Source organism: Solea senegalensis, linkage group LG12 (genome assembly GCF_019176455.1).
Source record: "Solea senegalensis isolate Sse05_10M linkage group LG12, IFAPA_SoseM_1, whole genome shotgun sequence".
Lineage (NCBI taxonomy): Eukaryota > Metazoa > Chordata > Actinopteri > Pleuronectiformes > Soleidae > Solea > Solea senegalensis.
In genome coordinates, this window is record NC_058032.1 from 6,405,798 (window position 1) to 6,428,466 (window position 22,669).

A 22,669-nucleotide genomic window follows, 5' to 3' on the forward strand; every position below is an offset into this window, starting at 1 on the left:
GATGGGAGAGAAATGAAATGAATGATGAAGCCACACAGACAGAAGGATGGATGTGAACACTCAAGGAGTCTGCTGTAAATTATAACGACGTTAGTAAACATACATTTAATATACATTAAAACCTAAATGAACCACGAGATCCTCACTCAACCGACAGCTGAAACTTTAAGGAACTGCTTTTAAATTCAACACTTGTAACTGTTTCTAATTACCAGCTATGAACCCGAGTGCCTCTAGAGGCCATCGCAAGAAGCACAGGGAGGGAGATGATAAAGATTTAACGATGAGAGTGAAAGGCATGAAAGAAAATAAGGTTGAAAGGACAGAGATCTGAGAAGTGTCACATGCAGCATGAAAATAAAATCCACTTCAAACTTAAAGCTCTTCCTGGGAGACTGCTTCACTGTGCGTGTATGAGCTTTAGCACAAAACTATTGTGGTTATTCACACTTTGAATGAGCAAGTTGGGAGAAAAAAAGTTAAGGCCATATTGCTAGATGCTGCGAACAACAGCCGGTCAAGTAAATTTTAGGTGAATCACATGCAAATGTTGGGATGCCCTAACCCACAACAGCACAGAATGCACTAATGTTCCTTCCATTACTCTCACAATATTTACCTCATATTCAGTTCACACAGTATAACGAACATGGGTGGTGGAATATTCTCAGACGAGAGGAGAAAAAGGAAAAAAACTTTCACAAATAATAATTACAATAACAAGAAAGAAGCCCAAATTAATAAATTACAACAGCGCACCCCTGACAAACACAAAGCTCTTAAAAAACATCAAAATTGGACACAACATAGAGAGAGAAGAAAAAACATCTGGAAAAGAACTAAAGACAAGTGGAAGAGGACAGAGACCTGACGCAATCATGTTTAAGGAATATATGGAATTTCCCTGAAGAATAATGTTTTTTGAACATATAATTTCAATATATATGTTTCCTCATGATGTAGGGTGCAAACGCAGCACTCGGGGTGCCATTTCCGCTTCACCTAGTGCGCCTCCCACTGGAAGAGGAGGGTGACAAAGAGAAGGAAGCTGGTAGATGACTTTTTAAAAAAAAAACAAAAACAAAAAAACAACTCAGCCAAATAGGAAGTTTAGGAGTGCAACAGTGAGAGGCTTCTCAGCGACAGCTGCAGCATCAAATCTCTGCACGGACACAGGAAAATAACAGTTACCATTCATCTTAAAGTTACAGATTCCCATTAAATGAAGTAGTAAGCGAGCCCTCACCTGAAAGGGCTTCTACGGGTTGATTAGAGGAATGCAGGGTGTTGACAGGGGTTCCCTTGTCCTCAAAGGCTACTCTGGTGGCGTCTGAGCTCCCGTCACAGTTGATCAAGACCTGGTTACAGTCTTCTGACTCAATGAGCGGCCTCGTCTTAGTGTGGACGTTGAGGTCAATGAATTCCTCATAGTTCCACTGGTTGGATTTGCCGTTCAGACCCGAGACCAACCCCACTTTAGCAGAGTCCTGCTCATTCAGGAACTCTGAGCCCTCAACAAGGCGGCCTTTGGGGACTGGACTGGAGAGGAGAGGAGAGGAGAGGAGAGAGAGAGAGAGAGAGAGGAGCGAGGAGAGGACACACAAAACATTTAAGGGCTGCCAGTAGTTAAATGGTTAAATGTGGATTTAAGTGTAGGAGAATCGAGGCCTTCTCAACTGTCTGTCTGGGGATCTGATATTTTCACATGATACATGATGAACATGAGACTAAGTCTATTTTCAGAATGTTGTTTCAGGCAGACTGTCTGCACTTTTGATAAAAAAGGAGATCAAATCAGATTAGTTTGTCCAGACATAGCTAACCTATCTGCTCTGGTTGCTATGGTAGGTGCGGTTTCCAAACACAAATACATACAAATTCAAGACAATTTAAGATGTAAATGTAGCAGCCAGAGTGTTCAGCCTGAGATGCGCCTGTAGAAATGGATTTGAATTCCCACCACCTCCAAATTAGTTTCTTTCAAAAACCAAACGGAATCAAATCTGAACAGGAAATAACATTTTCTGGCAGTTATTATTTTACAGTTTTACAGTTTTGATGAATTTGGTGCTTTCTTCTGCAGTTATACCTTATAGCCTGAGGTTCATCGGTACTTATGCCATTGTTATTTTCTTTATCTTCAGTCTCTGGTATTCCGTTGATATTGCACAGAGGCTCTCCTCCGGACAGACCACACTCAACTTTGTCGGCCTCCGTGTCATCGATCTCTGCGTCATCGATCTCTGCAATGCCGTCAATTGAGAACATCACATTATGCCATATACTGCATAGGAAACTGCGTAGAAAGGGCCTCTTAATTTTCCTAAATCTGCTCTCTTACCACTGGTTTCACAGTTCAGGTCCACTGGATCGTCTCCATTTTCCTGGAAGCATTTATCATCATCATCATCATCATCATCTCTCTGGACAGGAAAAACAGACAGACATGATCTTGTTTACAGAGGAGGTTTGGGTCTACTGGCTGTGTCATCCTGAATATTAATATCTGCTGAGTTGGTACAACAAAGCCGACGTTGCTATTACCATGCCCACAGCTGTGTTTGCGGATAATTAAAAGCCTATGAGTACGGGGCACCAATCACTAAGGAGTGGATCGATAGACCAATTAGAGAAGAGTGTTTCAGACAGCAATTGTGAGCTTACCTTCAAGTCACCAGCATCCCCTTTTCTGGTTCTCTTCATTATTTCTTCAATTCTCTGAAGTGGAAACAAAGTACAGGACAATTTTAATGAACAATTTCATTCACAGAATGCTATATTATAAGGCATTTGTTATCAGATGCTTAGGGATACATTAAGTTTCTATCTAATCCAAATAAGTGAAATTATTCGTGATCCAAAGCAGATTCTGTTCTAAAGCAATCATGTGATCTACTGTATGTGTGGATGATAAAGACTTGACTAGAGCTTGACTAGAGTCGGTCTTCGTCAAACCTGGAAATGATGATGTTCTCAAATGTCTTGTTTTGTCAACAAACCAAAATGATTAACTTTTAATGATGTATTTGTTTTCCAGGACAAATAAATGCAGGACATATTCACGTTTAAGAAGCTTAAACAATCGGAAATCTTGTTTTAATCATGAAAAAAGCTAGTTGTCGATTAATTTAGTAATCAATTAATAATCGATTCATAGATTAATCGTTTCAGCTCTAAACTTGACTGAAGAGAAGCCTCACTGCACCATTCATCCATCTTACCCTCTTCCTCTCCATTCGCTCTTGCTGGTTCTGTTGCATAATGCGTTCCCTCTCCTGACGGACTCTCTCTGCCTCCTCCTGAGCCTTGGCTTCAGCCTCCTCACGTTCCCTCTGGAGTTCGGCCTGTTTCAGTGCCTCCTCTTCTGCCAGTCTCACTCGCTCCTCCTCTGCCAGAAGAGCCTCTTCTTCTTCTCTGACTTTTCTTTCCTCCGCAAGCTTCTTCTCCTCCTCCACTCGTTTCAGTCGAGCCTCCTCTGCTAAGCGAGCTTCCTCTTCCTTTCTCAGCCTGGGACATGGACGAGAAACAGCAGCAAATGCTTGACAACAAACCCCAAAACAATACGTTTAAAGGTAATTTGTCTAGATAAACATTCAGGGGTGCTTTTCAACAACTCATGGGATAAAGAACAATGCAAATTTAATTTTGCACTTTACTATTTCCTGTGTTCTCTATACATAATCCTTTGGGGAGAACCCTTGTCACAGGGTTACATATCAAAACTGTCACCTCTCCTCTTCTTCCCTCTGTAGCCTGAGCTGCTCTTCTTTCTCTTTTTGCTCTCGCATCAGCCTTCGATTCTCTGCCAGGATCTTGGCAGCCTCAGCAGCCGAGTTGGTTCCCGTTGAGGCTTTTGAGTCTGACAAGTAGAAAGACAAATATAAGAGGATACGTTTAACTTTATGTCACCCATTTCCCATTGTAGTACAGCTCAGAGACTACAGTCTGTGCATACAGCGACTGGAGAAGGAAAGATGGGAGATAAAGGACAGAAAGCCGGATTGGGGGAAGGGCGTACTGTGATAAAGATTTGCAGCAGCGGAAAAGTAAGTAAGTGGCCTCATGTCAAGTTGTGTAACCGTCACATGATAATGGTCGTGCTCTTTGAGAAAACTTTTAGTCTATATCCTCAGATATTCCGCAATCATAACATCTATCCTCTAAATAGATTTGCCATTGTATCTTCCACTTCATAAAAGGTTTATGAAGTTGTGAAAGAAAATACTTGACTTTTATTTGCCTATACATTGGGTTCAATGTGGTATTCATCGAGTAAAATGGTTTCTAAATTGACTTTTGAGAACTTTTTTATCATGACATATACAGTTAAGACAACATGATCTAACATGGCTTATGTTGTTATAACATTATTCATACTGTCAATTATAAATGTAAAATATGAGGGGCAAATGTATCTTGCACAGCATGACTTTCTCCACAAGGTGGCAACAGTAACAGTCTCAGATCTGTAACAGGATGCAACTCCAGCAGGGAACTAATAGCTCTCCTGCTCCACTGAGATTAAATGCAAACTGAGCCCCTGCCACGTCAGTCTGCAGCACACATGACACACTCATATGCACTTCCATTTCAGGTGACTAAAACAATGAGTATTCTCTCAAACCAAACTGTCTTTTCATTAAACCATGATCACAGGGGATGTCATTTTCATCCTCTCCAAGTGAAGGTGCAGCATATAACATCCACCGTTCTGTAAATTTAACAATTTATTAATGTGTAAAACATTATTTTTTTGATCCAGGAGTACTTCCTTTTCCTTCTACTTGTGATTTCATTAGTATACATAGACAATAAAAAATAGGACTGAACAAGGAATACATGGAGCATGACAAGCAAGAATCTCTTGAGTAGTAAGTGACAACATTGCACCAGATTATGGAACACCGGTTTCTAATATACAATGTTTGAAAGCAATGATTTACCAGAATTTTGTTAGTATCGATAGGTGTGTAAGCAGGTTGAGGTTCAGCAAAGAACTTAAATGATATTTAATGAGGTATGAGAAAACTGAGAATGTCATGCTGGGCCCAGTGTACACCATGAAACTGAGAGCCAGTGTGGATCCACCAGTGCAAACATCCTGGTTGCCAGAATAACAGCAGAACACACGTGACAATTGCTAGCACAGACTAATTAAAAATTGTCACTTTGGTTGTCTGTGGTTGCCTGCCTTTAAATAAAGCAAAGCAGGTTTGAATTTGTGAAAACATGAAGCAGTACTGCACATTTTCATGTGATGCATTCTTATTATTGAAAATATCTCACCATCTTTGTCTTTGGACTTGCTAGATTCAGAGGACTGTGGACCTACAGCCTGGACAGGAAACATATCCTTAGACTTGGAGTCTCTCTTTCGTAAAGTAGGGGGCCCAGTTGGAGTCAGAGCTGGTTTCTGGATTGGTGGGGGTTTGGTCGTTGATGGTTGGGGGGATGGGGGACGTTGCTTCATTGCACCAGGTGAGGGTGGGCGTGTCCTGGGACTCTGCCTGTAAGAATAAAGTGCAGGTTGTGTCCTTTGAATCTTCCAAAAGATAAATAAATAACAATACCACAGAAGCATTTAAGATGAGCTGTGGAAAGCGTGTAGACTTACTTGGCTGCTGCTGGGGAAGGGGTCCGCTTTGGAACTGGATTGGGGGCTGGGGATGGTGAGCGGTTGCGTCCGAGGTTAGTGGACGGGGAGGCGGGACGTTTGCCACTAGGTGATGCCGACTGCTTGTCTTTCTGTTGTTTTACAGAAAAGGGACAGGAGTGACAAATTAATTTATGATAATGCCAAAAATCGGCACTAAGCTCAAACCTGAAACAGCTTTGCTTACTGCAAAACCTCATTGTCAATTTAAATACGGTGTCATAAATAAAACAGATGTAAATGACGTGACAAGTTGTATTGACCTTGAAGGGACCGATATACACCAGGTCATTTCTTCTCAGATAGTTTGTATTTTAGAAAACAATATAGAATAAACAAGCTGTCATTTATCCCATTTATCATTTTCAGATCCCAAACTGAATTCCTAACTGAATTATCAATATATTTGGACAGTCTGTGTAAACAAAGCTCATAATCCTTTAGTAAATGAAATGAAAATTGACAATTTATAGAACATTAATGCTGCATATGCCACTTTTAGTCTGACTGGCATGCAGTACCAAACAGTGGCATACTGGTGTATTACACGTTCAGGTTTTAATTCATCCATTTTTACTGACCTGCTATGTTTGGCACTGTAAACAAGATGACAACAGGGCAGAGCAAGGTCACACACGTGATACTCTGACAGAGAGAGAAATACATAGCAGCGCTGCCCTACAACAAAGCTGTATGTAATGAATGCCAAGTCAGCTAAATGTATTGTCTGCAAATGTAAAAACCTGCAGTTGCAAGAAACTGATTTTGTTGTGCTCTTAGCTTAATACCACCCTTATTAACATACATGTCACATGACTTAAGGCAGTCTACTCTGGGTGAAGTGTCAGAAGTGGATGAAGTGATAAAAGACAAATTTGAGTGTAAAACCAAGTGCCTGAATAATAAGCATGAAGCTGTGAATTTCAATTATCTCAACTGCAAATCTGTGCATGTGGAAAAGAGGGACAGAGTGAGGAGAGTCAAAGGCCTTTGATATAAGGCCTCAGGATCAGGGTGGGTCTGCTTTGCATCGGATGATCTGTCCCTAATCTGGTCACTGTGAATCCCTTTGTTTAATGCTACGACAATAAGACCCTTCACAGCCACAGAGAAGGACAGTTAAGTAATGAGAGAAAAGCAGACAGTACAGGCCACCAAATGAGAAAATTAGAAAAACCTATAGCTAGGATTAAAATTCTGCCCGTGCTGTGACAAATCCAAAGTATGAGTGGCCAACAGAGAACAAACAACGGCTGGAGGAATAAGATTTCCCTATTATTCATATCCCCCAGCAGTGCTTTGTAAGGCAAATGAAGGTGGCTATGCACATATAAATGAGTCAGTACATTTACATGATGACCAAATCATTGTTAGTCCAGCTCAAACAGGACTTTTAAAATACACTTGAACATGTTAGTACAATTCAAACCCAGAAATACTATAAAATAAGAAGCCAACAGCGAGAAAAACATCCAGATTGGTTTAGGACTGGAGACAGACTATGGGTACCAGCGAGCTTAAGTTGTTTGGTCTGTGACTTGTGATGCAACCAAAAAATATCTAATACTGACAAGCTGAATCTAGCACAGGCGGAGGCGGACACACTTCACACACATAAATGATGCGTGGCTTCCATATATTTCTCAAAGTAGTGTCACCTGGTGATATTTTTAAAGTCTTATCTTATATACATAACATTATTGCTGGAAATTAAACATCTATTATGGATTTATAAACACAGTACAATGCTGATTTCTTTTTTAAATAATCTGAAAATCCTGTACAGTGATTTAACACTTTTAATATCTTTTAATATCTAGTTATTTTTGTCATTATACCTCTATCAAGATGACATGGTCCAACACATCCATCTACTTCAATACATAAAATTAGAAATGCTAGACTGTGATGAAAAGCAACCGGACTCCCCATTGCTATAAAATAATGGAACACTGTTCTTCTACCTGCACAATCGTGATTGTACTAATATAATGCATAAGATTTTAATAAGATTTAATAAGATTTAATAAGATTTTGTCTAATTTAAGTTTAAAAAAAAATACTTGTGATTGTTCTCTTCCAATTCATCTATAAAAACGCACAGTTCTGTGTCATCCTGTCAGCACTGATACATACTTAAAAGAGATCTACAAATACCCAGAATAAATACAGACACAAACATGCAGTTTAAAGAGACGGGAACAGGGAGGACAACAGGTGGAGATCACTTCAGCTGATCATTTACAATATGTATGTGTCCGTCTGATTTTAACTGTTTTCTTTGGAAGCCAGTGGTGTTAGAAACTTTAACATCAAGGTGTTCTCACCAGTGACGGGTCAAGGGCTCCATCAGCTGAAACGGAGGTTGTCATGCCGCTCTTCTGTCGGTCAATGCTACGGCTGCGCACAGGTCCACGTGGCGGATGCAGGGGAGTGGCAGAGGCTGAGCGAGGACACATGTGACACTCTGGTAAAGGACACAGTGATCGCAGGACCAGAGTAGAAACAACCAATGGGAGGTGCGACAAGTGGCCAAAAGGGCAGCAAGGCAGCAAAGAGCGAAAGAAGAGGGGGGAAAAAGGAGAGCAGGAGGAAAGAGATGGTAAAATGGGCAAGGGGAAGGGATGATAGATGATGGTTGTAAGAAATGCAGAAAAGTTGTTTGTATGGAGGGGAAAAGAGCACAAAAAAGCAGTTTGTTAAATATAGCACATTAGGCAGGCAACCGCTTGATTGCTCATGGTTTCATAGGGCTGGGGATTATAGGACATGAGACACAGAAGACAACAATTTCAGCAAAAGCCCCGGTCACGTCACAAACGCCACTGGACAACATTCACAAACCTGAGCACCAAGCAGCACGTCACAGCACACACTAAACAAAACCTACCACTGATACAATAAGCCCACACTGGGAATACACACACACACACGCATTACACAGATATTAGTAGATTTAACACAATATTAATGTTTACAGTGTCACTTGTTGTGATCAGGTTAAAACTAAAACATTAGCCTTTGTTCAGTCTGTTACAGGCAATCAAGGCAATGGTTTTGACCTTGCTGTGTCAAATTGAGCGATTGGCACGGTAATCCGGAAACCTGAGAACTCTCCCTGACACTGCCTGGTCACAAATGTGTGCCGATAACTCATTACGACAGTAAACTATGCAGCTATCTTGACTATGAAATGTATCCTGCCAATGCAGCTTCTGATGCAGATGTGTCATGTTTCTGATCTTGCTATACTTAGCTTAAGATCTATAGCTACTAATGGGTTTGTAATGGCCAGTCAATAAACGTCACAACCCAAAACCAAAGCTGCAGTTGCAGCTTTTAAGCATGTCAGTATGGTATAGTGTGTGGCTTTACTGTTTTCAAGATTCATTAAGAATTATTCTGCACATACATATATGTGTAAATCTGTTTTCAATGATAACATGAAAACTGCAGATTGGGGAGTTGAAGGTGTCCAAATAATCTATGAAAATGTTGGCAATTAATATTTGAGCACCATGTACTGCAGTTCCAAACACCCTGGTCTGACTACAAGAACACACGTAACAGCACAACAGTCTTATTCTGACGTAACGACAACCAACGGGTAAGCAGCTTAGAGCAAATCTACCAGCATGGACTCTGATGGACTCTGTCTTCAGATGCGGAGAACTGCTCCTTACCAAGCTGGCCCAGCTCAGCACAAAAGAGCCAATTGTGTCAGACTGGAAAGCGCATGTCAGCTGGATCCACGTGTGCGTGTTATTTACCGAGTAATATTACAGTCTCACATGGGTGTACTTTGCTGTGTTTAATCGCTGATCATGAATGCTGATTGTTACAATAGTGGCTTTAAAAACACATGGAACTGCAGCAATGTCTGCGATGCCGCCGCCACCATGGGGCCAGTAAACCTTTCGAAGGACTGATCCAAAATCATAAAACAGGGCACTGGGATGAGCTCAGATCTAGAGACGTGATACTGAAAGTGACAGGGTTGATTTATTACTGCAAAAATAAAGGAAGGCTAGGAGGACCACAAGGAATGTTTAGCCATTCCTCCTTTCAATCAGGGTCTCCTGTGTGGAGGTTACCTGGAGAATCTGTTCCTTCAGTGGACAGGACGGCGGCACTCTTGCTTCTAGCTAGTGAGGCCTGGGTGGGGGTGAGCAGACGACTAAGGAGCCCTCCGTCCACAGTGCTGGCCGGTGGCCTGTGAGCTACACCGGCCGAAAAATCACCCGAGAACAGCAGAGAAGAACAAAAAGACCAAGAAGGAAAAAGTGGGCATAAATGGGGGGATGACAAGGCAACACAAAGGAGGGGGGGTCAATATAGTTAAGAAATGTCACCATGTGATTTAACCAACAGGAGAAAATCAAAACAAGATCCAAAGGTTACAGTATGTCTCAGGAATCTTACATGGGCTCCTTATAAACTGTCTTTTGTCCTGTTAATAAAATGATGATTGTTGGTAAAAGACAGAAAGGAAAAGACACCATGGAAGAATACCGAGACAGACCGAAGATCTGATTGTCTGGAAACTGATAAGCAGTTGGAAGCATTATTCCAAGTAGAAAATTAGGTCAAATCAATGGTTCCTTGGGGCAGAAGAAAGGGTGCTGATGGGGGGAAAAACAAACCGTTAGTGAACTTTAAAGACAGTGGAGCCATAATATTAGGTAGGAAGATGAGAAGTGGAAGAGACAAGTCAAAATGTGACAGGGAAAAGGGCCTGGGAAAAGACAAGAGCTCTTCAGCTTCTACTGTCCAAGGTCTCCAAGGCTGAGGTAAAGGAGTCAAATATAATGAATAATTTAAAATAATGAGGTTGACTCTACTGGAGCCATTCTGTGCTGAGCAAATCAGCGAGTGTCAATATGCCAGAAAAGCACTAAGGTCTAAACTGATGTGGCAGCAGAAATAAAGAGCTCTTGCTTTGATGACAAAAAAAAAATCCTAATTTTGGCCACCAAAGTAACAGATTAAGGCAAGAACAGTTGAGAATGAGTTTCCCGCAAGTCCTTAAATGCTACTTTCAAACGGAGATCGCAGAGTCAAACCTCTTTTTGGAGCCCCTTATTGAAAGGACATCTGTTGTCGACAGACTTGTTCTTGTTAGCTGATAAGTACGAGCCCTTGGAGCCTGCTGTTCAGCACCAGTATGCATGGCCAACTATGAAGCATCCGAGTAATTAGTCTGTGATAAGGCTGTAGTTCTAAATATGAAAGATTGTCACTGCACTGTAATATTGCTAAGGTTAATCATATAGAACAAACATCATGTACAAGACAGGAACATTTCACAACACATCAGCACTAAGAGGCTGACAAAGCTTTAGGACAAACAAAAGCATTGGTGGTTAATGATGATACACGAAGAGTTAGCAGCAGAGGTAATTTCTGCACCCCGAGGGGAGCCACGGTATCATGGCACAGACACACCACAGTGAAGCACGAGCTCACTGACTAAAATCCAGCCATGATGTCATCTGGGAGGGAGAAAACAATCAACACTTTGTGAAAACAAACAATACACAATCCAGACACACACACCATACAATAAAATCAATCCAGGGTTTGAAAAGTTGAAAAGAAACCAAGGAAAATGGTTAAAACAAACTCAGCTGTCAATGAGAAACACGTGCAGGATCTGATGAGGGAAGACTGGCACACAGAACGAGCAGTTTTGTAGATCACAGGGAAATGAGTGTGCAGAAATTTAGCAGCTTCTCAGGGGATACTTCAGAAGCAAGTGTAAAAGACCTTTGCATGAAGGACAGAGGGAAAACACACAGTAAAAAAAGGAACCAGTAGGAGGACCGCTGAATGTTCCATGACAGTAACTTGAGCAAAATGAGAACGTTATCCCAAAAGCTGCAGATAGTATTATTGAGGGCTTTCATTTAAAAACAAACAATTCATACTGAGCAAGCCATTAATAATATATCAGAGCCGCATGCTTGTTATTCAAAGATGGAGGCCTTAGCAAATGCAGAGAGGAGCATGAAAGGAATTACTGCCGATTGTTCATGCTAGCCACCTTGATCATCCGTTGTCCCCTTATCAGGCTTGGCAGGGGTCTGTGCTCTGCCCACACTTACTCGAGTAAGGGAGGAACTTCTCTTCTTCACGGAATGGCCTACGGACATAGAAGGGAGTCAACAAAGACTCTCCGAAGACAGTTTACACACCATGTGAACTTCATTTGGCTTTATGCGAGTCACCAGGCTAGGGCTGACAGTAGCAGATGCCCCAGTTTTAAAAATGACAGCTAAAAACACAGACAAGAGTTGTAACTCCATTGTCTGATCCCCTAAAAACATTAATAGTACAACAGGGGGACTGTAGCTGCAAGTGTTTAAACTGTTAGCATATACGAAGTCAACCTCCAATGTGGTTATAATGGCTGTGGCAAGGTAACGTTATATTCGCTATGCCCTGTTGTGGTTTGAAAACGTTGTACTGTACACAGTCTTGGTTAAGAAAGTGCAGCATGAGATAAAGAGGGGATCTTTTGCACCTGTCTGATCCACCTGAAGCTTTTTGCCATCCTCCTTACTGGCCTGAGCAGCAACATTGCCATTGCTAGGCAACCGGTTACAAGACGAACTCCTTGGCTTAACACCTGAGGGACAATGATGACACACCCATTGGTAAATTTAGACATCAATGTCACTTGAATGGTATAGAAGTCTCTTAGACCTTTTATAATGTATCAATAGATCTGTTGAGAACAGATTACAGTTGATAATGAAAGAGATATTTGCAGTGTCTCAAAGGAAAAATGGCAATGGCTGCTTTTATAAACTGTGGAGAGATGAGAATCAGGTGCTTGTGATGTGTAGGCACACAACACATGGGAATATCGTGGCTTTCTATAGAATATTACAGCCACTGTATCTTTATTTCACTATTTAATTATTGAATTAAGGATTATAAATTGTGTTAATTCACTATATTTGCAGAGGAGCTAGTGAATGAGGCAGCAGAATTTAGAGATGATGTAAATGTATTATTAGTTGGAACCAGTGACTGAGACCAGCATTGGTACCAGTCTGTGTTCCAATGCTGCTGGATATGAAGAGAAATGGGGTCAGAGTTCACTCTAACCTTAAGAAATGGCGGGGAAAATTATTGTTATTCAGTTCTGTCACTTTAAATGTTTTAGGACACAAAGTTTCACACAAAATAGACAATAGTTGCTTAGGACAGATACCTGGAATACAGGGAGCAGGGAGAGTAGGGGGAAGGGGAGGAGAGACAGGGAGCAACTGAGGACACAGGGAAGAACTTACTTTTGTCAGGAGATTTGATGAGGGTAGCAGAGGAAGAGGAGAGGCGTTTGCTGATACCAGTCTCAGACGACTGTTTCAAGTTCATGGTGGATGTGGAGCGCTTGTCCACTAAGAGGGAGGAGGAAAGACAAACAAGGGGAGGCGGGATTTACATTGGAGGCATGCTGATGGGGGAGGGCATTTGGGTGCACATAAGGGAGTACAAGGTCCTGCTTTGCAAAGGATATGTGCCTTCATCAACGGACCAAAAATAAAAGTGCATAAATAAACACATTATAAAATCTATCTAATGAGTTACTAATGATAGCAAGTGATGCACATTTAGCAAATATCATATTTAACATGCCAATACATATTTTCACCCAATTATAAGTTGCAGTGGTTTCAGAGCCAAACATTATGGTTAGTAAGCAGTAGATGCTTTTTTTCACTGCTTCAAAAAAAAGAGCCAGAGAATCCAGAGATAATATTAGTCTCTGTTTTTGATGGCACATTTACATAGGCAACTTCCCATGTGAAGTTGCCTATGTACCTAGAAGTACCCCACAGTGTGAATGAGTGACAAATCCAGAGCTTTACTTCTAGTCGTTTGACAAGACCCAGGCACATTCAGAAATCAGACCTCATATACAAAAACTGTTAGTGAAAGACAGCCAGTTAGACCACAGGAGGTGGATGGTGGAGAGGGGGTGTGCTGGTTGGAAGAACAGGAGGTGATCATGCTATCTGCGGTAGCAGTGCTAGTCCAAGCTGTGTTGCTATACTGGTGAGAAAATAAACAATTAATCAACAAACAAAACCTTGTCGACTCCGTGGTGGCTTTTCTGGCGAGGCAGGGGAGATAACTATAGTAACTGGAGATGAGGCACTGGCATCTGAATCTCCTGTGGAAAAAACAGCTCTCAGGGAGGAGCGCTCAAATACAGGATGTGCTACAATCTTCATACAAGGAAGCAGTCTGTTGCTTCAAACCAGAACAGTTTTTTGAAACAGTTGTTGACAGCAGTTTAATACCTGACAAAAATGTCAACAATATCTAATATTCTTAATTAAATTAAATTGCACTTCACTTGAGGCATCTAATAATGTTAAGGATGAGATTCAACCTGACTGAGTGGAAAAAATAAATTTACTCATGTCTTTCTGGGTGTAAAAAAAAGAGGCACAAACAGATCTTTGTACTGTATTGTCTAGAAGAACAAAACATGTATTGTGTCTTTTTCAACAGAACCCGGTCTGACCAAGAACCTAAATCATCTTAACAGGATATCTGGTGTAAGGAATCTTTATGAATATTAGGCCTCAACTACATCACAAATGCAAAACTTTTGTTTTGTAGAGGTAAATAAGTCCTTATTTATGCTAAATGGTTACTTAATGCACACATGTAAGTAGATGATTGAAAGTCAAACGGTTAGGTGATGCAGGGACTTCTACCTGTTCGACCATCCGAGTCTGTGGATAATCCTCCCCATGACCATCGCTTCTGTCTGTGCTCCAGCCGCTCGTTACGCTCCATCGTCCGTCGCATCACTGCCTCATAGCGCTCCTGCGGCAGAGACATATACAAGTTAAAATTCTTCGACAGACCAAAATAAATTAGTTATCTGCATTTCACTGTACCTAATTCTATGTATGATATTGTGCAAACAATCACTATTTTTTTTCAATGTTATAGAAACCTTTCAACATAATCCTTTGCTTCTTTGCAAATGTAATTATCTTAGTTACAAGGGTCAAATCATCCGAACAATACCATCCAAAGCTCAAAAACATCCATGCATGCTGCAGCTACCTTTTCCTCTTCCTGTTTCTGCTTCCTCTTCTCCTCCACAGCGTGTCGTTTCTGCTCCTCCTTCCTTCGCTGTTCTTCAATCTTTTTCTGTCGCTCCTCCATCTGACGCTCCACCTGGAGCTTGGCCTTGCGCTCCCGCTCCATGATCTGAGAATCTCGCAAAGCTAACCACACACACACACACACACACACAGTGTAAGTGAGTACATAAACAAAGCAAAAAGTCATTCATTGGTAAGTTGTCTGATGTGTTAACAGCCTTTAAATAACTGTCAGTACAAACAAAACAAACTAAATTTACTGTCAATAACTGCAGGGAAATAGCTGACACTATAAATGATTCTTATTAAAATGACAGGATTTCCTATATTAAGAAGACATATTTTGTTATCAATGCATCAAACTGAGACTTACTCCATGTGCAGTTGAAAGCAGAGCTATATTCACACAAAATGTATTTCTCTTACCCTGTTGTCTCTCTGCTTCCTCTCGTCTCTCTTTTGCCACTCGCAGTTTGTCGTCTATTCTAAGTGTGGCACCGTCTATGACTGCAAACACACACACACGCACATATAATATGCGATTACAATCTACATGCAGTGAACACAAGGGTGGATTACAATGCAGCATAGATTTACAAAGGCTTTGAATCAAGCAGATGTACGCATGTGACTGCCATTAATGGGCTTTGTCAACTGTTACAGTAATAAGATGATGACTAAGGTTTACCTGCAGTAAGCCACCCTGAGAGGGCGGTGGAAGTGGATTGTGTTGCATCTAATGGTTCAGATTATGGATGACAATAAAGTAGTGACGGGGCTGAATCTGTGAGAACCAAGCCGTATCTGTGTCAAGGTGTGGTGTCATTTACCTGGCCTACTCCCCTGAGGTTTAGCTGATGTGTTGGTTGTTGGTTTTGGACTATTTCCTGCTACGCTGCGCCGCTCCTCTGCTTGTGCCTGTGCAGCTGCAGCTGCATGTAGGAAAACACAGAGACACCCATTGTTTACACAGACAGGACTACAGTCACTTAATGATATTTCTGACACAGCAGACGTACAAGATCATTTATTTACGCACTAATCTAACTAAATTCAAGTCAGATGGTTTTTTTTCTCTCTGCTTAGTGTGCTATTCATAGGAATGCTAGTTCAAGAGGAATCCAGCTGATTTGAAGCGACAGAACAATCCAACTATTCAGCTGTCAGACATGCCCCCCCACTCATGGTCAACCCTGTAGCCAGCCATATACTGCCTTCTGTGGCAAGCTGGGAGGGACAGGCTGCTGTAAGAAATGTCTGGAATCAAACCCTCATGAGCCACCACCTTGTATACAGCAAATATGGCCAGAGATGCACAATATTTTAAACACAATTTTGTATTTAATGATTATGTTACTTACTTAAAACAAATATTCACAAATTCATAACCACTGCTGCACCTCAATAAACAACATTATTAGCACAAGTCAATGCATATGAGAAAACAAGGGTAAATGGAATTCAGTCTGTTGTGACATTCATGGACAAACAAGAAATGTGTTTGCCTTAATAAAAGAGTAAGACAAGGGTTGCAAACATGCTTAGCAAATACATCATTATTTGTCTCCTCCACAGAGACCATCAGAGGTTTAACAGCTTTTTCTTCAGCCAAAACAATTCCCAGAAAAATCACAGTTAAGGGAGACGGAGGCAGAAAGGAAGGAAACTGGGAGGACACGATCAAGCCTTATGAAGCCTAGTATCAGCCTTTTCTGCAGTATTTTTCCTTCTGTGCTGGTGTGTATTCAGCAATTCGGAACTGCTGACAAAGAGGCAAAGGCATTGGTCGGTCATGTGATATTCACAATATTGATGAAGACTTTGAACTGTGCTTTGAAATTGTCTTGCTATCCATGTCTAACATTAATTTTATTTCTGTAAAATTATGATGAACAAAACCACACCTTTCATTTCCTACCTCAATACCTGCCACCCTGCCTCTGCACAAATGAACACAACATCTCCATCAATTTATATTCTGTGCTTTATATATTTGAGTAAAACTTGCTCAAATCTTTGCATTACAGGGTACAACAACAATCAGGCAAATTCCATCTCCCAATAATAATGTCATATTTAGGTGTTTGTACAGGAAAATAAATGTATGCACTCCAGTATATAACCACCTGTTGAACAAACAATGTGTTTGTTTCACTACAGCCTGGCACACACTCTCCCCCCTGTCACTACCAGCCTCACAACAGTCTCTTCTTCTTTCACTATTAACTATTTTATTGACAGTGGTATACCTTTTTTTTTAAATGCTAAATTATCTAGGCAAATGCAAAGTATCTTCTGTATATACTGGGACTTGGTATTGGCAGATACTCAAATTAAGAAAAAACATCTGCTCTGGACCAGGGGCCAAAACTTTGTGATTCTCATCCAATAGATTCTTCACATTGTTTGACATGAATGTTGTGTATGTGGTTAAAGTAGTTAGTGGTGTTTTAGTCTATTGTGAGGAGCTGTCATTTCTTCTTTTATGTATGAACACTGTGTTTTGCCTTGGCTGGTAAGAGCTAGGGACGCACAATATCACAGGCACAACATCAATATCTGAATTAAAATGTATTATCAGATATCGGCAAACACACCAAGATCTCATAATATGACCAACGACTAATAAAGTAGGCAGAATTGAATATTGTTGGTCTGGGTGGTATGACCAAGTTGAGTACGTCGAGTGAGAGAGGGAACGGTTTCATTTCAGATATCACCATAAAGTCCAATATTGTGCATCCCACTCAAAATGCTGGGAGCTATTATTGGAAGTTTCAGGTTAAATGTTAACATGTAAACTGGAGGAGCCTGAATTCTCACCATTGATCTGATCAGTAAACATCCCTTTCTATCTCCTGAGCCTCAGCAGGCAGTAAAAGCATCATTCATTTATTTCTACAAAAACTGCACAAACACACACAATACCAAACAAGATTTATAGAAATATTGGTTCGATTACACAATTTTTTTCCGTATTTATTTAGCGTATTATTGTCAGGTTAACAGTGCATCACACGGGGTGTAGCAGATAGTGTGAGCACATAAAAAAAGAGCTATTTAGCCTTTGACAACAGAGACAGTAATATGCTCAGAGAGTATAAAGGAAAAATAAATAGGGCACTATAAAATGAGCTGATCGGTAATCATTAGATAAACTATAATTTGTCTACGTTCTACCTTCATGTAAAGGTTAAATGACGGCTTAAACAAATAATCAGTGAGTGTTCTATTTGAGATGGTAACTGTTGCCCGGTGGCATTGAGCAGCTCCGTATTTAAGTGCTTTTAAGGCTAAGGCCTGTATAAAAGAAAACATTAAATCGGATAGGACTCCTAATTGATCATCGTCATACATTATGCTAATATTACAACACAAAACTCAGACTATTCAGGATCCCATTTATTAAGAGGCTGTTCAAACTGTATAAAGTTAACAGAGTGCCATAAACAGTTGAGTTGAAAATGCAAATATCTCGAAAACTATGACACATTTAAGACTCAGAGAGATTGCATTGTGTGGTCTTGGGAGAAGTAAAAAGCAGACCGAAAAGCAAACAGATAAAAATGTGCTTGGCTAAAACTACACAGATTATTCCTTTTATGAGCTGTAATATACTGCTCAATAAGCTTTTCTATCACAAACACTGATGCCTTTAAGGTTTCCCTGGATGTTTGTGAGCCACAGGAAGTGGATGAACTCAATGACCTCACTGATCTGAAGTGATGAGAAAGAAGTTAAATAAGTCAGACATGGCATCTAAGAGTCAAATGAACACAGTCTCCAACAAACAGACACAACTCTGCATTGATTAAAGTGCTGTAATGAGATGGAGAGAAGAACATGTTTGACAGATCTCAGGAGTGCCAGGTGTGCTCACAGAAACAATCAAAGGAACTGTCTCTCATCATTCCATCTCAATGGAGATTGGCACAAATTAACAAACATCCTCACTGCCACATAAACAAAGTCAGATGTAAAAGGTCAGATGGACAAACACACTCGTACACATTCAGGCCGCAGATTATATGCGCTGCACTAATTGATGGAATTGTCTAATCTGTTACTCAAGGGTAGATAGTACTGCAAAACATTGAGCAACCCCACACCCAAGGAGGTTGTGGGGTTGCGCATCTATCTCATCCATTGTTACTAAGCAACCAAAACCCGGAAGCTGCAGATAGACTGAAGTTGATGCAATGTCACGGACGACAGATTACAGGCACCGCTTTTCCCTCACCCTTGCTTCTCGATACATGTGTGAAGAACAAACCACTTGATGGTCCGTCTGGATAATGGGAGTCTCCACTGTATTTGAATTTGTGCACACATCAAATATGTAGTCATCAAAGTGATGTATTGTAGTCTGCAATATTATCTAGCTGTTCAAATTGTGATGTAGACATAGGACAGTTCCGTGGCTATTGTGTTACATTCTTCTAAGGCAGTACACATACCAAGGGCTGCCGGGTTATTATTGCAGCGATAGAAACCGACAAGGGGTCTGGTGATGACCTGCATTTGCAGCCCACACAAAAACACTAAACAGGAAACCGACCAGCCTGTATTAAATCATACAACTTCTTGTTGAATGCTACCAATGATCAAATAAATAACCAGAAGGATATTTGGGAGTCTGTCTCCCTTTCTCTCATTATGCAGTGTAGTAGAGAAGTAAGAGCTAGACGATCTGTGGGTCAGTTTTTTTCTGTCTGTCCTTCCAGCTGCAGCTTTTACTGTGTCCTGCAGCATAATTAAGTAGCTTGTTGCACAGGAAGTGGCTGTACAGCTTAATGCATGGGTGACTGGGACTTCTATTTGGCAGTGAACGGCAATACTAAGTAGCTACATTTTAGGACAAAGGTCAAAAACAGGCTGTACAAGTGATTATTTCATTTTCTTTGCTTTATTTTCTCCATTTCAGTTTCAAGATTGCATTTCATTATGTTTAGCTATGCAGAAACAATCCTGGCTTTCAACAGCTACCAATTTGCTGTTTCAATATTTCAGGTTCTCAGATAACACAGCTGATGCATGCTTACAAACATGCACACACAAACACACTTGATCTTCTATGGGATTACGCGAGACCTGTTCATGCAAAGGTAAGCCTGGGCTATTTGCAGTACTAGCAGGATAACGACATATCCCAGTTTCATAGGGAGTCGTCTCTTCCAGATGGACTACATTTGTTTGCAGAGATGGGCTTTTTCAACGTCATAAATTGCTGTCAACAGAGATGTAGTTTTTCTAGCCCCATAGTTGTTTTTTTTGCAATTGACACAGTGACCTAAGATATAGCCTCTACAAACTAACATGTTTTGCTATTCAAATGTTTGGTGCATGCACAGACACACCGTCAGTCAATTTATAACACTGAAATAAAACAGGGGAGGTTGTGCTGGAAAAGCAAAGTGGACACATCCAAGACACTGAAGCAGAGGCTGCCCCATTTCCTCTTCTGGTTAAATGCAACCAGTTCCAACATATTTTACGTGTTCTTCAAGCCAACATCAGGGTAACCTTGTGGTGTTACTCGCAGAAGTGTGATCTCCCTCCATAATAGCAGGGTACATTTTCTCCTTGCTCACATTCTTGTGGAACTGACCATGCACATTAGCTAGATTCCTGACATTATTTTATTATTGTCAATCCTCCGTTCAAAAGCAAGGCTCAGCAAACTGTTTCTCAGGACATATATTTGTTCTTCACTAAGACGGGATCCCAACATTTCGCATTACTTTAAAATGGATATTTTGATAAAACAACACAATTGGGTGGATGTAAATTCCAGACTGAAAATATGGAAAAATCAAAGGGAAACAGGAACACGCACAGTGCTGAATGTGGTCCTGTTGCTGCTAGGACTAAAACAAGCCTACACCCAAAGTGGGTATGCAGAAAACTCTGTCATACCCAAAAAACACAAAAAAAAGAATTACAGCTCAACTCATAAAAAACAGTGCATTGACCTTCATGCCCGCAGATGTAGACACAGTAAACATCCATGAGTCTGAAAAAAGCTGGCTGAGGTATGTATGATATGCAGTGATAGAGACTTTGCCACTACAGTTGGCCCAAATCTGTTGGTCATATGCATTGGGACACTATGAAAATATCCTGTCACACTACTTAATTTCATATATTAATATCGGAGTACAAATAAGGGTTTGCCTGTACTCAATCTTCAATGTGTTCATATTAAATACTTGGTCAAAAAAGAGACAACAAAGTAGACGACAACCATAGATGCTTCCTCTGGGTTATGCGAGGAGGTCAACTGTTACCCAGACCTATAAAAGATACACAATACAGATAACAATACAAGGACATACTAATGGGGGCAAACTCCTATATAACAAAATCACCACTACTGGAATGGAATGCGAGATTCAGGATATTGAGTATGAATGCACGAACGCTAGTCTGATGGCAGACTGACGGGTACCATGTATGGCCATGCACAGAAATGCATAGTGACACAGAAGCTGTGAGGACCTGAAATCTTTGTCTCGACGCAGATCATTACAGTCAGAAAATGCTGTGACATGGATGTAGCCTTATTTTGAGAGCTTTTATCACAATGTGCGATAATACCCTGGCTGGGTCATCTGAAACACTATTACCACTGCACTGTAAGAGTGAGCAAACACAACAATGCACATATACAGTGTGTTGAATCAGTCTGTCAAGTGTCTGGCAATTCTGCTTTATCTGAAATTCAGGTCAGATATCATTGTGGTCGCACTCCCTTGAGAAGGGAGGGGGCTATGCCATATGTTAATAAATATGCAGTAACTGGCTGCCATTGGATCTAGTAGATGAGGGAACACTTTCAATACAATTTGGCTATAAAAGTACTAAGGTAACAACACTAGGAACCACCCGTCTGATAATATAAGCCGACGGTTTCTACTGTATAAGCATCAGCCCACATCCCTGTCAACTCGAGTGCACAAGACACGAAGAGATGAGCGACGCGCTTCCTGAACTCTTCCTGAAAGGGATAGCAGATCACTAACAGACAAATAATCCCCGAGTGATGAGCGACGTTATCTAAACTCCTGACGTTTATTTTAGATTCACGGCAGTTAGCTGCGTTCACGAAGCAGTTAGCATTTGAGTGTTTAAACCTTTATATTCACACAAAAGTGACTCTTTGGACATCACGTTTTAAATAAGTAAAACAACACTAAAGCAGGAGAAAAAGATGAGCTCAGGCGCCAGCCAAGTTTTAGACGTGACATGTCAACCAATATACGTTGCAACTTTAGCTGGCCGTAAGAAGCTACTTTACTTTTACACTGAGCAGCTTTAACAGTCGCCGGAATGTGTTCACATCAAGCACCCGGAGTTGGGACATTCAAACCGCCGTAAACCGTTAAATGCTGGAATAAGCCACAGTGTTTTCCGCGTCCATTGTCGGCAGACAGCCCGGACAGCGAGCTAACGTTACTAGCCGGAGAAGCTGGCCGCGTCACAACAGTTTCAAATAACCCGGTTAGCCGCGACAGCTGCTAGCAAAAAAACAACGTAGTGTTTCCTCTCCTGTTAAAACACAAACAAGTTAAAACACACAACCGCTGCTGTAGAGTTATCTCTTACCCATCTGGGCTCGTAAACCTTTGAGGGTTGATGTCTCCGCCATTGCTAGTACGAAGTTTTGGAGCAGGGGCGCGTAACCGCGAAATCAACCAGCCGGTAGAACTCGGACACCACGGGGACGTGGATTACAAAGAGCAGTGGAAAGATAAGAGGTCTCACTCTGACGCGTTTTTGCGCGGCCGGAATGCGAGCCACCATGCTTTCATGTGACGTGATGGAAACTTTTGCCAAATAATACTAATTATCATAATAATAACAATGCAGTTTGACAACAAAG

General features: G+C 41.0%; 1 protein-coding gene across 11 annotated transcripts; it reads right to left on the reverse strand.

The window, feature by feature from the left end:
* Positions 1-1,068: 1,068 nt before the first annotated feature.
* map7d3 (MAP7 domain containing 3) lies at positions 1,069-22,504 on the reverse strand. 11 transcript variants are annotated; one of them, XM_044040149.1, is made up of 20 exons: positions 22,393-22,504; positions 15,618-15,719; positions 15,214-15,294; positions 14,747-14,910; positions 14,389-14,500; positions 13,752-13,835; positions 12,952-13,059; positions 12,177-12,281; positions 11,697-11,795; positions 9,748-9,873; positions 7,981-8,096; positions 5,615-5,745; positions 5,287-5,507; positions 3,730-3,859; positions 3,222-3,507; positions 2,665-2,718; positions 2,342-2,423; positions 2,090-2,243; positions 1,247-1,539; positions 1,069-1,162 (listed from the first exon to the last, which is right to left on the reverse strand). In XM_044040149.1, exons 1-20 carry the CDS (start codon positions 22,433-22,435, stop codon positions 1,155-1,157), a joined length of 2,499 nt encoding a protein of 832 aa, XP_043896084.1. In that variant the 5' UTR covers positions 22,436-22,504; the 3' UTR covers positions 1,069-1,154. The 11 variants fall into 11 exon arrangements, with proteins under 11 accessions (XP_043896084.1, XP_043896086.1, XP_043896083.1 ...); XM_044040151.1 differs by having other exon boundaries at positions 2,342-2,384; positions 7,981-8,120; XM_044040148.1 differs by having other exon boundaries at positions 7,981-8,120.
* Between the last annotated feature and the right edge of the window lie 165 nt (positions 22,505-22,669).